The 13,860-nt window shown below is 46.3% G+C and overlaps 1 protein-coding gene across 1 annotated transcript in view; it reads right to left on the reverse strand.

Moving 5' to 3' along the window:
• The window catches only part of VANGL1 (VANGL planar cell polarity protein 1), a 32,236-nt gene extending 25,896 nt beyond the window's left edge, over positions 1-6,340 (reverse strand). The window contains exons 1-3 of the mRNA XM_010164914.1: positions 6,047-6,340; positions 4,138-4,264; positions 743-1,350 (exon numbers count right to left, since the gene is read on the reverse strand). Of these exons, the coding sequence (XP_010163216.1) occupies positions 743-1,350; positions 4,138-4,264; positions 6,047-6,129 (818 nt within the window). The 5' untranslated portion in view covers positions 6,130-6,340. The remainder of the gene's footprint in view (positions 1-742; positions 1,351-4,137; positions 4,265-6,046) is intronic.
• Between the last annotated feature and the right edge of the window lie 7,520 nt (positions 6,341-13,860).

The raw sequence follows: 13,860 nt of genomic DNA on the forward strand, positions 1-13,860 counted from the left end.
CCATCTTGAAAACAAAGAAACAATTCCCAGTCACGGAAGCATCCTTCACATCCCATGGCGTTGCTATCTGGCAAAGTCCTTCAAGGCAGCCCCAGCCTGTCACAGTAACAGGCTTCAGAGCACAAACACCAAACAACACTGCTCGATCTGACCCAAGGGATGTTCATTCAGGTTCCTTACACAACTCCTGGCTGCATGCTGCAATGAGGACAAATGGATGCTTTCAACAGCACATTAGGTTGCTGAATGCTTTCTCACACAAGGCCACTTACTTCTTCCTTCAGCCCCAGGCACATGGACTGGCCTGCTGTCAGGAGGCTGCGGGGAGCAATGCTATGCACAGCCCAAAGGGCTGCTCTCGAAACAGTGCCTGGCCCATACAGCCAAAGAGCACAAGCCAGCCCCAGCTGCACAGGGAGACCTCTCCCATTTCCTACAGTAAGGGGACAGAGCAAGAAGTCCAGAGGAGGATCTTAAAGATCTCAACAGGCTTAGCCCAACGACCAGCCCAAAGTTGTGCCATCAGCTCTCTTCATTTACAGAAATACACAGGACTCCTCCGAAGCAGGGACAATCCCTCCCACGCTCGCAGAGGGGAAGAGGTTCAGTTTAGTAACTTTGGAAAGACTTGAGGACTCCTCTGGGGAAGGACTCAGAAACCAGTGATATCACATATTGATGCTTCACGCTGCAGCAGAGCCACATTTATCTACACCACTGGACTTCAAAGGCTCGTACCTACCTCAAGTGCCCCAAGCTGTAGTATCGTGACTCTCCATCCGTTGACCGAACTACCTTGACAGTGAACATGGGCTGCAGCTGCCGCAGCTCCAGCAGCACAATGGCCAGGTAGTGAATGAAGAGCAGAGCATCCACCAGAGACACCGCATACTGCACTATTCCTTGGTAGTTGGTGTCCTTCGAGTCCAAGATGCGAACGCCGTAAAAGAGCCAGTAGGAAAACACAAAGAGGAATATAAGGACCAACAGAAGGGCCCGAAACACAAACACCCTCGGTATATCTGCCTTGGGCTGGCGGAAAAACAGAGCCCAGGTCCCAATCAGGAGAATAAGGAGTTTGAACGCCACAGAGATGAAGAGTCCCTCACAGACAGTACCACACGGCTCCAGATCATCCCGCCACAGGATCTGCGGTAACAGAATGAAGGCGATGGGGGTAAGAAAGACAAGGAGTCCGAGAACAGCTGCCACTGTTAAGCCCAGGTAACGTTTGCAGTCCAACCCAACACTGTCCTCCAGATCCTTACTGATCCGAGCAATGTCCTCCTGGGAAATGCTGTGCTCAGAGGTGCCTGTGATCGCTGTCGTGGTCTCACCCCAGTTGTCATCCTGAGGGAGGAAGAGATAAACAAAAATAATATTGAAATAATCAGGTTATTCCTTCCAGGTCTTCTGTTTTTCTTGCCTGGAAAAAGATTGCTACAATAGACTTACATCCCGGGGGAGGCGGGAAGCAAACAACATCTTCAATACATTGAATAATCAACCCTGAAAATTAACAATGGTTTGGAAACAACAGCAACTTGTCCAAACCAGTGACTATAAACATTAGGTGTTAAAACCTGTAACTGTAGAGCAGGTAGCTCAACTTGCTATGCCACTCACTGTACCCCAGAGGTTCCTCTTCCAGCACACTTAACGAGTAATATCACATAACTCTTGGAAACTGCAGTAATCATCAGTTCCCATGCGCAGGGCAAGGACTAGCACTCTTCCAGCCCACAAATTCTGCGGTGCAAGTGTACCACAGAAGCACCTGGAAGGGGAACTTTCATTTCAGTGTTTCAAGCTAGTTGTTGTTACACAATCAAAAACATGTTGACACATTATTTTTTCATCAGTAGGAGAAGCAACCGCACTTCCAGCAAGTTCCTCTACTTTGTTTTCTTTTATTCTCCTCTACAGTATCACTGCCCTCAATAGCTGACATATTCTAATAAAATTTTAGTTAAACCAACTAATCACAAGTGATCAAAGAAGATATTTTCAGGTATGGGGCTTTAAATTTAGAGGATCCTAGGCAACCAAGCAGCTCTGGTATTCAAGTCTAGGACATTGTCAGAAGCCACTCAGCCGCAGAGAAGCTTACCTGAAATACAGTCGCCATATAGTCAAGCTTCAGATTACATTACATTTTCTGAAATTCACATTTCTTCCCTAGCTAACAGCAGAGGATTTCTCCAAACTAGTTCTCCCATCCCACGATGCCTCCAATTGCTCCTTCCTGGTGCTGGCACAGCCAAAGAGTTACACTGACATGTATGGATTTGACTCAGAGCTGCTGCTGGAGTGACTCATGCACATGAAGACTCCTGATGCTTCCCACAAAGGCACACCAAACAGTGGCAAGGCATGCGCTTTGCTGCTTGGCACCTGACACTTTTGTAGCTGCAACCCTCACTGAGAAGCACATGTTTTGCTCTTTCCTCCTACCGCCCTGAGTGTATCTTCCTGCAGCCTCTGTCACTAATAGGCTTTACACCTTCTCCCAGACTTCTGCAGCTACACACGCTGATCAAAGCATTTTGTTTTAAACAAACAGGTATTATTTTAAACATTTATTCACTTCTTTAAAAGAGTTGGAGGAAAGAGTCTTCAAGAATCTTTGGGAAAGGAGCAGACAGAGGCAGCAACAACTACTTTGAACAACTCCAGGGATTTAACTTCTAATGCACTCCAAGACAGGAATACCTCCCATGCCTAGAGCAGTAGGGTTTTGAGACAGACCAGCCACAAAGAGTCAGCATCTTGAATTAACATGAGGGGCTTTTGAGTCACTTCTCGCCAAAACAGAGGCCCCAGAAGAAATATCTGCATTGTAGTATGTCCTGATAGGCAGCATAATCCTATCACATTTCCTTCTTTGCCAGTGTCTCCAGTAAGCATTTCAACTATTTTATGTTTATGCATGAAATAGCTCTGCATAGTTTCCTCCATTTAATGAGCTGAGAAACTGTGCAGAAGAGAGAAGGGACAGAAACACCACAGCAGCTTAAGGCTACAGCCCAGAAGACAACAGGCAACTCTAGTCTCTGTCTACCCCTTACAACAGCTCTTCACACTTTAAGTGTCAAAAGCCAAAAAATACACAGTTATATGGAAATATGCATCTAAATCTCTAGTGGTACAAAATTGCTGGACCCAACCCAGGGCACCCTGCTCCCTAGAAGAAAAGTCTTGCTCATGTATCAACTTATTTTGCTTTGGCTTTAACTCACATTGATGAGGTCTGCAAGAAAACAGGGGCTTAAGAATTCACCAGCACTTTTAAATCTATTTGAAGTAATAGCTGGGACTCATGAAAACAAGCATCTGATGACAAAATACAATGGCAGTACATGAAGTGAGCCCACCTGCAGCTGCATGAGTACAGTTACAAGCACTGTCATACACAGTTTGGGTGGAAACTGGGCATGAATTTTTTTTTCTTTGAAAGGGCACAGGTGGAGCCCCACAGTCAAGAATTAACACACCCCAAATCCAGCCCAAGAGGTATTAAAACATCCTGCATTTTATGTCTCACAGCATCAGCCATTCTTTGAAAATAAACATGCACCTTCACATCAACTGCTAGAGCAGAGTACTGGATCCCTCCTAGGTGCAATCTAAACCCAGCATTATTCCATTCTTTATTTTATTTAACCCAGTGTTAACATAATAGCTTTCACTCTTTTACCAGCTATTTCACATTAATTTTATATTTCTTGCCTCCTTTCCCTGCTGGGATCCTGGTCCTAATGTGCTTTACACAATTACTTGGAGTAAATCCTGCTTAAAAACAAAAGTGCACATACAGGTGAAAGGGCTGACCTGAATAATGTAGAGAGATGATGGAAACAGATGTTTCTATAGAGCTTGGCAGATGATGCTCTGGAGACAGAGGCAAATTAGCGCCCCAGAGGTAGTCACATCAGCACTGGTGCTATCAAAAATAATGCTCTCAGAAAAAGACAAAACTGATTGAGACCTTGGCTTTATGCATCGATAGAGAGTACCCCAAGTTGTGATCCTTTACTAACAGCACATGGGCAACACTTTTTTCCTACTCATGTGCCAGCAAGTCATATGCTCTGTTCCAGAAACCACACTACGCATTTGCTTTCACTCCCTCCTTACCTGGCCCTCCTCTGCCCGAGAGGCATCGTTCCCAAGCAGTGGCTCTGCTGGAGGTGTCTGGATAGTGACAGACTTCTCAGACCGACTGCCATCTTTGCTTCGCGGCGATTTGTGCCTGTCCCGACTCCTTTTCCAAACAGAGGAAGAAGAGAACAACGTTACCAGAGTTTCTGCAGCAGGGCCTGCAGCCTGCTACATCTCTACCTCCAACAGGCATCCTAAGCATTAGGTTGTCCTAAGCATTAGGTTGTAGTCACTTGTGCCCATCTCTTCATCAACATTGACTCAATCTGTGACAAAAAAAGCTTTGGAAGAGGTAGAAAGGCACCTTGCCCAGAGGATCCTACAGCCTGGTGGCTGGGACATCCTACCCTCTCAGTGATTGGGAAGAGGAGCAAATGGGACAGGGGTACATCCCCACCACCTCATCTTATCTTAAAACACTTCTGCCAGTGCTGCACTTGAAAGGGAAGCTTGTGTTCTCCCAACAACTGGTAACTGCATTTGGGATTAATAATCTACAAAGCTCTTCAACTGCAATAAAGTGTCTCATAGGGTTATGCATAGTTAAAATTGATCAAGACTGCTTTAGTTCCTGCAAAGCAGAGTCTTGTCAACTAGGACCTTAACACTGTCAGACAATTGGTCAAGTTTATTTCCACTGGTTAATAAGCCCTAGTTAACCTCTTACAAAGGCAGCAAGAACATCAGGGGTACCAGGGTAGTGCTTACTTCCAGAGTAACCTTGTAGACCTCATGGCTTCTTGTCCGAGAATGTCTCAAGATGAGTGAAGCCTCACCAATATTTTCTTCTCCCTTCCTACCTGGACAGGAAAGCAGCCTTTGCACCAGAGACCCCCTCTGTGCTCAGGGAGCATCCAGTGTCCCAGCTCTGCTCTCTCCATTGCATCTCTCTTGGAATTACCAAAGCCCAACAGTTGCATGGTATGAGACTTTTTCCAGTTCACAGTAAGAGACCCTAGGATTTTGTATGTTGTTTTGGGAACTTTGAAGGCATCTTTCCACATGGCATTCTGGGCTTCAAAGGGCAATCCATATTGTGAGATGGGGGTGTTAAAGAAGGAAGAAAAGGCAAGCGAGAGATGTTTTACTCATTAACTGGTCTGTGAGCAAAAATACTTCGTTTCATGGAAGAATTTTTTTTCCAACCTGACAGGATAATTGCTTCTGAAATGCAAAGTTATTTTGGACCAACTCAGTTCTAAGTTGCAAAGACTGTAAGTGGCACACATTTTGCACATAAAACTAATGAAGATGGAGGGGAAAAAAAAAAAAGAATAATGTTTTCAAGTAATCAGAAGTTTTAGAGTAAGATGGTTTTTGAGGCTGCTGAACTACCACAGCAGAGAGGACTTCCTATTCAAGTTGAGAAAAGCCTGACTTCTAATCCAATCAATGCTTATAAAGGACATCTTGTGGACCCAAGTACCACTCAAATTCTATTGAAAAAAAACCCAACACACCAGCAACAAAGCAGCCAGGAGGACAGTGGGCAGAGAGAAACAGTATTGTTACACAATAAAGAAATGGCATCAGGAGAGAACACAATCGTCAATTATCAGTTTAGGAAGTCTGACACATCTTCTCCCCTGAGACTCTACTCATCTCTTGTACTTTAAGAGCAGAGTTATGTGATCTTTTCCTTCTGCTGGCACTTTCCCAATCTTTCTGGCCATACATGACCTCAGCATCCATACAACAGGTTGAGTATCATGAAATTAGCAGCATTATTGCTTCCAGTCTCCTCACCAATTTCCTCATGAGGACTCTCCACACGTATCTCCTCCAGAGCTGTGGCCCCACTGGTTTCATCCTGGCTTATGATTTTTTTCCATGGGCCATGTCCCAGCTTAGTGGAGGTAGTAATTAAAAATAAATATTTCCTTACCCTTGTCTGTGGGCTTTTTTGGAGTGACCTGAGTAGTGGGAGTATCCCGAATATGTTGATTCTGTATCCATTGCAGCAGACATTGGGTCTGCACGGAGGGGGCACAGATTTGACTTAGAAAATTAGTTCCTGGTGCTCCTGAGGTGGAGTCCGTGGTAAAAGTGCTTTTCTCGGTACTCTTTGCTTCCCAGTCATCAGTGAGGTTTGGTCCTCAGGGAACGAGTGAGCTTCATTTACAAGGAATCCGATCAGAGGGGAGGGAAGGGAGGGTGCTCAGCTCCTCACGATCGACCTAAGGAAAGACAAACGGGTGTGGAAGTGCATTCTAAGGAAAGACAAACGGGTGTGGAAGTGCATTCTAAGCAAAGCAAAACAGTATTCCTACTGCAGCAATTTCCTCACTCTGGCCACACGTCACTGCCCATCATACTGTGCCCCTCATCTCTTCACCTGTGTAATGCACATCCCAAATACCCCCAGATTCAGAACGGCACCACTGTAGTCTATATATAGAGGGACATAGTTTGGGGAGAGGGTGACTTTCCTGGGAGATATGCAGGAGAGGATCAGACCACCATGTCTGAACCTGCTTTGTTTTCACAACTGCAAGGTGTGCCCATTTTACAAGCATTAGTTACTATAGAATCAATGGCACTAAGAGCACCTCCCTTTCTTTGTAACCTTTGCCTCTAGAAGCTAATTAGGCCTTGAAGAATTGAATTTTATTAAAAATTATATCTATATATACACATACTAATAACACTGGGGAGAGTTGATTAGAGATCACACCTAGCTTATATGGGCCAACACCTCTTACAACGTACTTTCATTTGGAACAGAAGCTGAAGTCCCATCCATACAGGGCAGAAGAGGGTCATGGTTTTTGGAACAGGTGACATCAGAATAATTCTGAACGCTTACATGTCAAAAACCCTAAACCCTGTGGGGAAGAAAGGCAGCTGCCAAGGAGCTTTCCAAACCCACATCCTGCGTTAGGTGAGAAGAGGAACAGAAAAGAGGGGAGTTAGTCACCCGTTTGGGGAAATGCATGCAAATGGTGAAGAGGTGCAGATGGAGGGGTCACAGCTACAGACAGAGGGACCTTGGCACAGCCCAGCATTTGGCACAAAGGAGCACCCTCCCGTGCCTCCTGCCCAGATGACTGCTGCCTCCAGCCAACATCGGTGGAATGGAGGGCTATGGCCATGCTGTACTTTCAGAATGGGCAAAAAAATTGCTTGAAAATTAAATTTGATCCCTCTGTTATTTTCTGCTCACAGCAGTTTTCAAAGTTGTTAGCAATAAACCACTGCTTTCCACCCTCTCCCTCCCCAAACAGAGAGGGACAACAACAGAAATCAGGCTATATAGTTGGCCAACTATTCTTTCCAGCCCTAAGATTTCTCCACTAACACCTCCAGAAAAGCTCGTAAGCGAGCAGAGAGCTCTACCACATGCAAACCATGCCAAAAAATGAAGCCTCTTTCCCCATAGGGTTCCTTGGCTGGCGATGCAATCTGCAACGATGTTAACGAAGGGTTCCCACTGCATCGGGAGCTGCAGGTATTTGCACAATGCTTGGGCTTGCCAGGGCTCCTGGAAAGGAGAAGGTGGGGGAGACCTTTTGTGTACAGGAATTCCCAAGCTCTAAGGGCATATGGTGCCTCGAGAAAGCTCCTTAAACAGAGGGAGGACAAATAAGGACGGCAACGAAAGGCCTCGTTTTGGGAGGGGAGGAACGAGGATGGATTTAAACACAGCAAGACATAAAGCCAAGGCACGGCACAGTTTGGAAAACAGCATCATTACTGTAGCAAGAAGAAAAATCCCCCAGCCTGAGACACACGATGTTAGCACTCGTTAACTCCCTAGACTTGCACACAGCCTGTACGGTACGGCTCCAGCAATAGGCTGGGATTCATTAAACCTGCTTTTTACCTCTGAGCTGCTAGGCAGCCTTGGAAAAATCCTTTGTCTGTGTCTGTCCTTCTTTGATAAATGGGAGTGAGGCCACCACCCCTCCACCTTCAGAAAGTGCTATGATACCAATAGAGGAGATGGCTACCCAGGACCTCGCAAACATTAGGCATAACAAACCAGGAACACCCTCAGTTGTACAAAGGGTGACACCAAGTATTTATTGTAGGCTTAAACCACGGACTCTGATGTTCCCGGAGTCCCTTTGAGAACAACCACTACCTTCACAAATACATACCACCACATTACAGGAATAGGGAAAAGCTGCCAGCATACATCAGTAAGTTACACATTTTTCCTAGGCTTCTAGGGAAGTATGAACTCCTTGCCTTTTCCACATAACAGAATTTTCCCTGAGCTCCCAGACAGCAGAATCAGAGCTGAGACAAGGACTGGGAACAGAGTTCCTCTTCTGACCCCTCTCAGCCCCAGGAGCACAGAGTCCCACTTCTCTGGAGCAGCCAGAGAACGTTTCAGCAGGTAGAGGCTGCTGTGGAAATGCTCAGGCTGCCTAGACAGTTTGTGGTGCCTGTTTGACGTGGGAAGCAAGGCGATGCTGGGCACCAGGCAGAGAAAGCAGACTTATGGGAAGACTAACACAGGAACGTTGGGGCAGGCTGGATCATGCCAACTTTCGTTTTCTGTGTAAACAAGAGCAACGGTTTTGACACAGCTCTGAAAAGTCAACAAGAAGGCCCCCAAAAACGTTAAGCCTCTTGGATTTTTGTCAAAACCAATATGATGAACTTGGGGACTCTGCACCACCTCCTGGCCCTAGCTGCAGGACACACTGATGGCTAAATCAATCTTCCTGCCAAGGCAGTTACAGGGCTGCTGGGAATAAAACATATCTGCCTAACCTCAGCTGGAAAAAGGAAAAGACCACTGGCATATTGTCCGATGTCCAACTACGGCTGATGTTCAACAAGGCTTCCTGGATCTGGCCAACAAAGGATAGCCTGGGTTGCTAAAGTCACACCAGTCTCAGCAGGATGATATGAAGAAACCAAGGAGGGAGGAGCATAGTCCACACACACAATCCTCATAGCCAAGCCAAGCAAGTTACCTACCTCCTGGTCTATTTTACAGCAGGAAGGGGACTAGTCTTACCCCAGAAAAGCTTCTGGAACTGCTGCAGAAGAGGTAGGGGGGTGACCAAAAGAAAAAGAACATGCTAAACTATGTCTCTAGGTTGGAGCTCTTTCAAATGGCATAGACAGCAGTCAACCCTGCATTAGCCACCACCCCAATTGTGCCCACCACTAGATCCCAAGCAAAGCTAGAGAAGACAAGCTGTATGTGTGTCCTGCATGGCACAATCATATCTAAACTAAGCACAGTCTTCAAGTACTTCAACTACTAAATCACTATTAGTGATGATTCTTATCCTGCTCTCTTGGAAAGGACAACTGTACTGCATAAAGAAGCAGCCCAATCGTTTGGGGCCTCATCCTTCCACAAACAAGTGTGAATTAAGATCCCAATTTAGCCAGTTGAAACAACTTCACAAAAGATCGTTACATCTTGCAGGACACCACTGAAGCCATGGTCTGTTTGCAGAGCTTCTGGCCCTGTGTGAAAGAAAGCTCCTTCAGCCTGCGGGTACAGTTGCAGTGTATTTCGGCATGGACAAGAAAGCTTGTGTAAGTAGCTTCCACCTCCACACCACGGTTCACCACTCTCGGTTGTGTCAACACAATTCTCAGCGAGCAAACAGCACCGCTGGAAAACAAAACAACAAAAAAAACCCTTTTCTCCCCCTCGCCACGCTTTTGTCTAGGATCCTTTCTGTGACCTAGTTCACAGCACAGCCCCAAACAGTAAAACCAACACCAGGGTGAATAGCAGCGCAAGCAAAGAGCTGAGAGGGGAGATGGGAATTCCTCCTCCGCCCCAACCACGGCCATTGTGTAACTGCACACCCAGCACTTTGCTCCCGGTAGGGCTGGCACTCTCACTTTGCCTTTCCCTTACTCACTGATGACAGAAGGATACCAAGTACTCGATGGAAAACAATGCTAAGGATGCCCCAAAGGAAATTTTGGAACCCCATTCTGGCAAGAAGAATGGCCTCATCCTGCATGACAGCGGAAAAATGTAGTTACCCCCGAGTACCACAGAGATCACTGTAATTACAGTTTCTACGCAGCTACACAACTCATTGTAACTCCCTCTTTTCATACACTCATAAATCTCCAAAAAGATTTCTTTTGAATAGCTATTTTCCATGCTGGGAGCCCAATCCTATTTCCAATGAAGTTCGCTTTGTGATTGTCTTCAAGGGAGCACAATTTGGCTCCCAGCCCAAGGGAAATTTAGAAGAGCAAGTTACATCTTTAAATCAAAGAGGGCAAACGCAAACAAGAACGCTCTTTTACATCCCATGCTTTCCTGATGGATTTTCCCTTGTGAAGTCAAGGCAAATAACTCCAAAGCTGCTCAGCTTTGAAATCCTTGTCTGTATAGTTTCAATCTTACCCTGTTTAAAGCTTGCAATCAATTAAGAGTTGATTTACCAGTGGGTTCATGAAGTTACTTATATTTGGAAGTGCCATCTGGAGCACAAGCAGCCACAAGTGTCCGTGAGGATGTGCACACACTCAGCTCCGCACGCCGTCGGCCTCACTTGTTAAACAGCACCAGCTGTCTATAGGGTAACGGATGCCCACGAGCTATCGTGCTGAGAAATCTTCTTTGCTTCGTTTGGTGAAACCAAGAGCTTTACAAATTAAACACGCAGAACCCCTAGAGCTAAGCTATGGGATAGCTTTAGGGTTCAAGAGTAAAAGTAATTAAAAGATAGCTAGGCAGTGAGGAAGCCCAGTGTTAACGTGGCTGCAGCGTATTCCTATTATTCACTTCAGAAAAACGAGAAGTTACGCAACTCGCCAAGTTCAACAGCACACGTTGTAGGACCTGTGAGCAATGCCACAGGAACCTTTTGCTTCTGAGTTTCCCGAGGAAGCCTCAATCCAGCCATGTGATCTGTAAGCACAGGAGTTCACCCATGCTGATCTACTCACAGAGCCAAGGCATTTAGTTTTAATGGCCAATGAGCTTTGGGAAACAAGGTCTTTCTAAAAGCTTTCTATTTTTGCATGTCATTAAATAAGGTTAATCTTGGCCTTGAATACATGTATATATAAACGAGGGCTTTCACTCTACCGTGGTGGCTCTTGATTTGCAAGCCCCTCATCCTAAAAAAAATGTTTAGTAGTCAGCAAATTCAAGCCCTCAAGCAATAGGTTCTCTTTTCTTTTGCTTCTCAGAGGATTCCTAGAAAGATTTCATAGACCCCTGGGAATTTCCAGCCCCTAGGCTGAAAACTATTAGTCCATAACACAGATATTTCAAAAAGAAAAGTCACTTGGTTTATTGAAGCAACCCACCTGCATGTTGAATCACAACATGCAACAACACAGGTCTGAAAACACAGCAAGGCTGTTTCAACTGACAACAGAAACACCCAGCCAAAACCACCACGCAAGCAAGCAGCGTTTCCACGTGGTAAGCCCCAGACTCTTGCCTCCCTGTTACACAGCTGGAAGTTTGGAATTTCTCTGCATGGGACCCATCAGTGAAGTACCCTCCTGGAGGATATCCTTTGCCCACTCCAAGAACCACATCTGCGCTGTCCGACTTTGCGAAGCACAATCAGCATTCAAGTCGTGCAAATTGTACCTTAGCTGCCAACCTGCCAGACTGGTGAAAGCTTGTGCTTCCTCGCTCATGTGTCTTCCATGTTGCTAGACCTTCAGGTGCTCCTCTTAACTCCGGAGTCATGCAACATGGTAGAAGGTATTGTGGCCTGATCCTAGAGCACCTGACATTTAAAGCCCTACAGCTTTAGTGAAACAAACAGTGGAAAGACTCTTGCACGACTCTTCAGACTCTGCCTATCCAAGCAGGCAGTGCCTGTAACCTTATTTTCAACGTTTAATTTTAGCCACAGCACTTAGATACTGAGATAGCATTAAAGGCTATAAACTACGAAAGGTTTCTCTACTGGAAGTGCACCCCTCCTTTAGCATACTGCATGTCTTCCTGCATTTTCTATTTGAATTTAAAAAGAAAAAGAAGTCCACAGACCCTGATCAAATGCCCAGTGTACAACACAACGCTCCTGCCAAAGCCAATGCCATTCTCACTTTGCAAGGAGAAAGGGTGTTGGCTCCTGAGGAAATAACCACTGTTTTTTTTATTTTACCCAAATCGCATAATTCCAAAGTAAAGACTAATAAGAAATTAAAAGTAATCATAAGACAGTTTTCACAAGGGTTCATTTTCTCCTTCCACCAAACTTGCCTGTGATGGTACCAGACATGGAGGAGCATGACACTGCCTGTGCCTTTTACAATTACTGTTTCCCACCACAGTTCTCCACTCGGGTCTGCCTCTCAGGTCCCTGTGCAGCACTACACACCCTATAGCAGCAAAGCCACATTTCTGACACCATTCTTTGCTTTGGCTGTCAGAGGCAGGGGTGCAAGGAAGGCCGGCTATCACAACAATACAACATGCAGTTTTGCTGCCACCTTGGTAGCTTTTTCCTAGTACGCTATCCAAGTCTCCCAGTGATCTCCCTACGTGCACATACCCACAAGATAAGGGCCACTAAGAACACAGCCACTACTAACCAAAACCAAAAGGCCAGCAGTAGCCACAGGGAGCTGCTGACCAAAGACCGTGGGCAGTTAGTACTTGCCTGGGTGGTTCTCACATAGCTGGAATCCTTCCAAGATTTCAGCTCATAGGGAGCATTCTTAAAAGAGACTTTCTGTAAGACTCTATTGACCATTTATTCTTCAAAATTAACAGGCAGAACGATCACAAAGCCAGCACTGGTCCCATAGTTGCAGAGAGCTATATAGCCAAACCCCCATGGAGGAGAAGAGTTAAGCATGGTCAAAATGAAGCTCTTCAAAGACGGCAAAGCATTGCTGAAGCTCTCCTCCACAACTCTTCTCAAATTCAGTATGCCCTGGCAATAGGCTCACAGGTAATGATATTACAGAATATGCCCTGCAACATTCTAAGTTGCTCTTCCAGCCAGTGTGATTTAATTGTTTAACCCTTTATAGCTGCAAAGATCTTGTGGGTAAGTCCTTATTGACAAACCCAGGGTGAAAAATCCTCACCGCTCTCCCAACAGAGCCAAATCTGCCTCACCAGACCAAAAACCCTGCCATCGAGCCACGTTGCTTCCATAGACCCCGCAGCCAAAGAGCCCAGCCCTTGGCATAAGAGGGTTAGTTTAGAACCTTAACAGTCTTCTAACTAAGAAAAGCCTGTTGTTTCACAGCAGCTCTCCGAAGGGTGCTGTCACCAAAACCCAACAGCTCACACAATAGCTTTGTCCTCTGCTGGGGGCATGCAGAAGCATTCAGCTCTGCATCCCAGGCCAGCGCTGCCAAGGCGCAGAAGAAGACTCCCTCGGCGAGGAGAGAAGACTCGGTGGCTGTTGTTGGAGCAGACTGATCTCCGGCCATGGGAGCTTCCTTATGCCGTAACTTGCCGAACGGAAACAACCGTTCGGTCCTCATAGCTTTGGGCATCACTTCAGCAACCAAACCAGCTTCTGAGCAGAGAAGCGCGATCGTGTTCTCCCTCCCTCGGTAGCGACTCCCGTGCCACCCAGCAGAACATACAGGAAACATAAAGCAGCTTGTTCTATAGGGCCCGGGCACAGGAGGCGTTTGCGGAGCCTTCACACCAGCACGAATTCACCCGTGCCGGTGCGCGAACAGCGCGGGGTCTCCTCCAAAGGCCAGGCTTGGCAGGGGACTGCTGCCCACCGGGCGGGGCTGCACCTACGGCCCTCGCCGACATTCACGGGT

This window comes from Antrostomus carolinensis, unplaced genomic scaffold, assembly GCF_000700745.2.
Source record: "Antrostomus carolinensis isolate BGI_N321 unplaced genomic scaffold, ASM70074v2 scaffold17110, whole genome shotgun sequence".
In the NCBI taxonomy this organism is placed as follows: domain Eukaryota; kingdom Metazoa; phylum Chordata; class Aves; order Caprimulgiformes; family Caprimulgidae; genus Antrostomus; species Antrostomus carolinensis.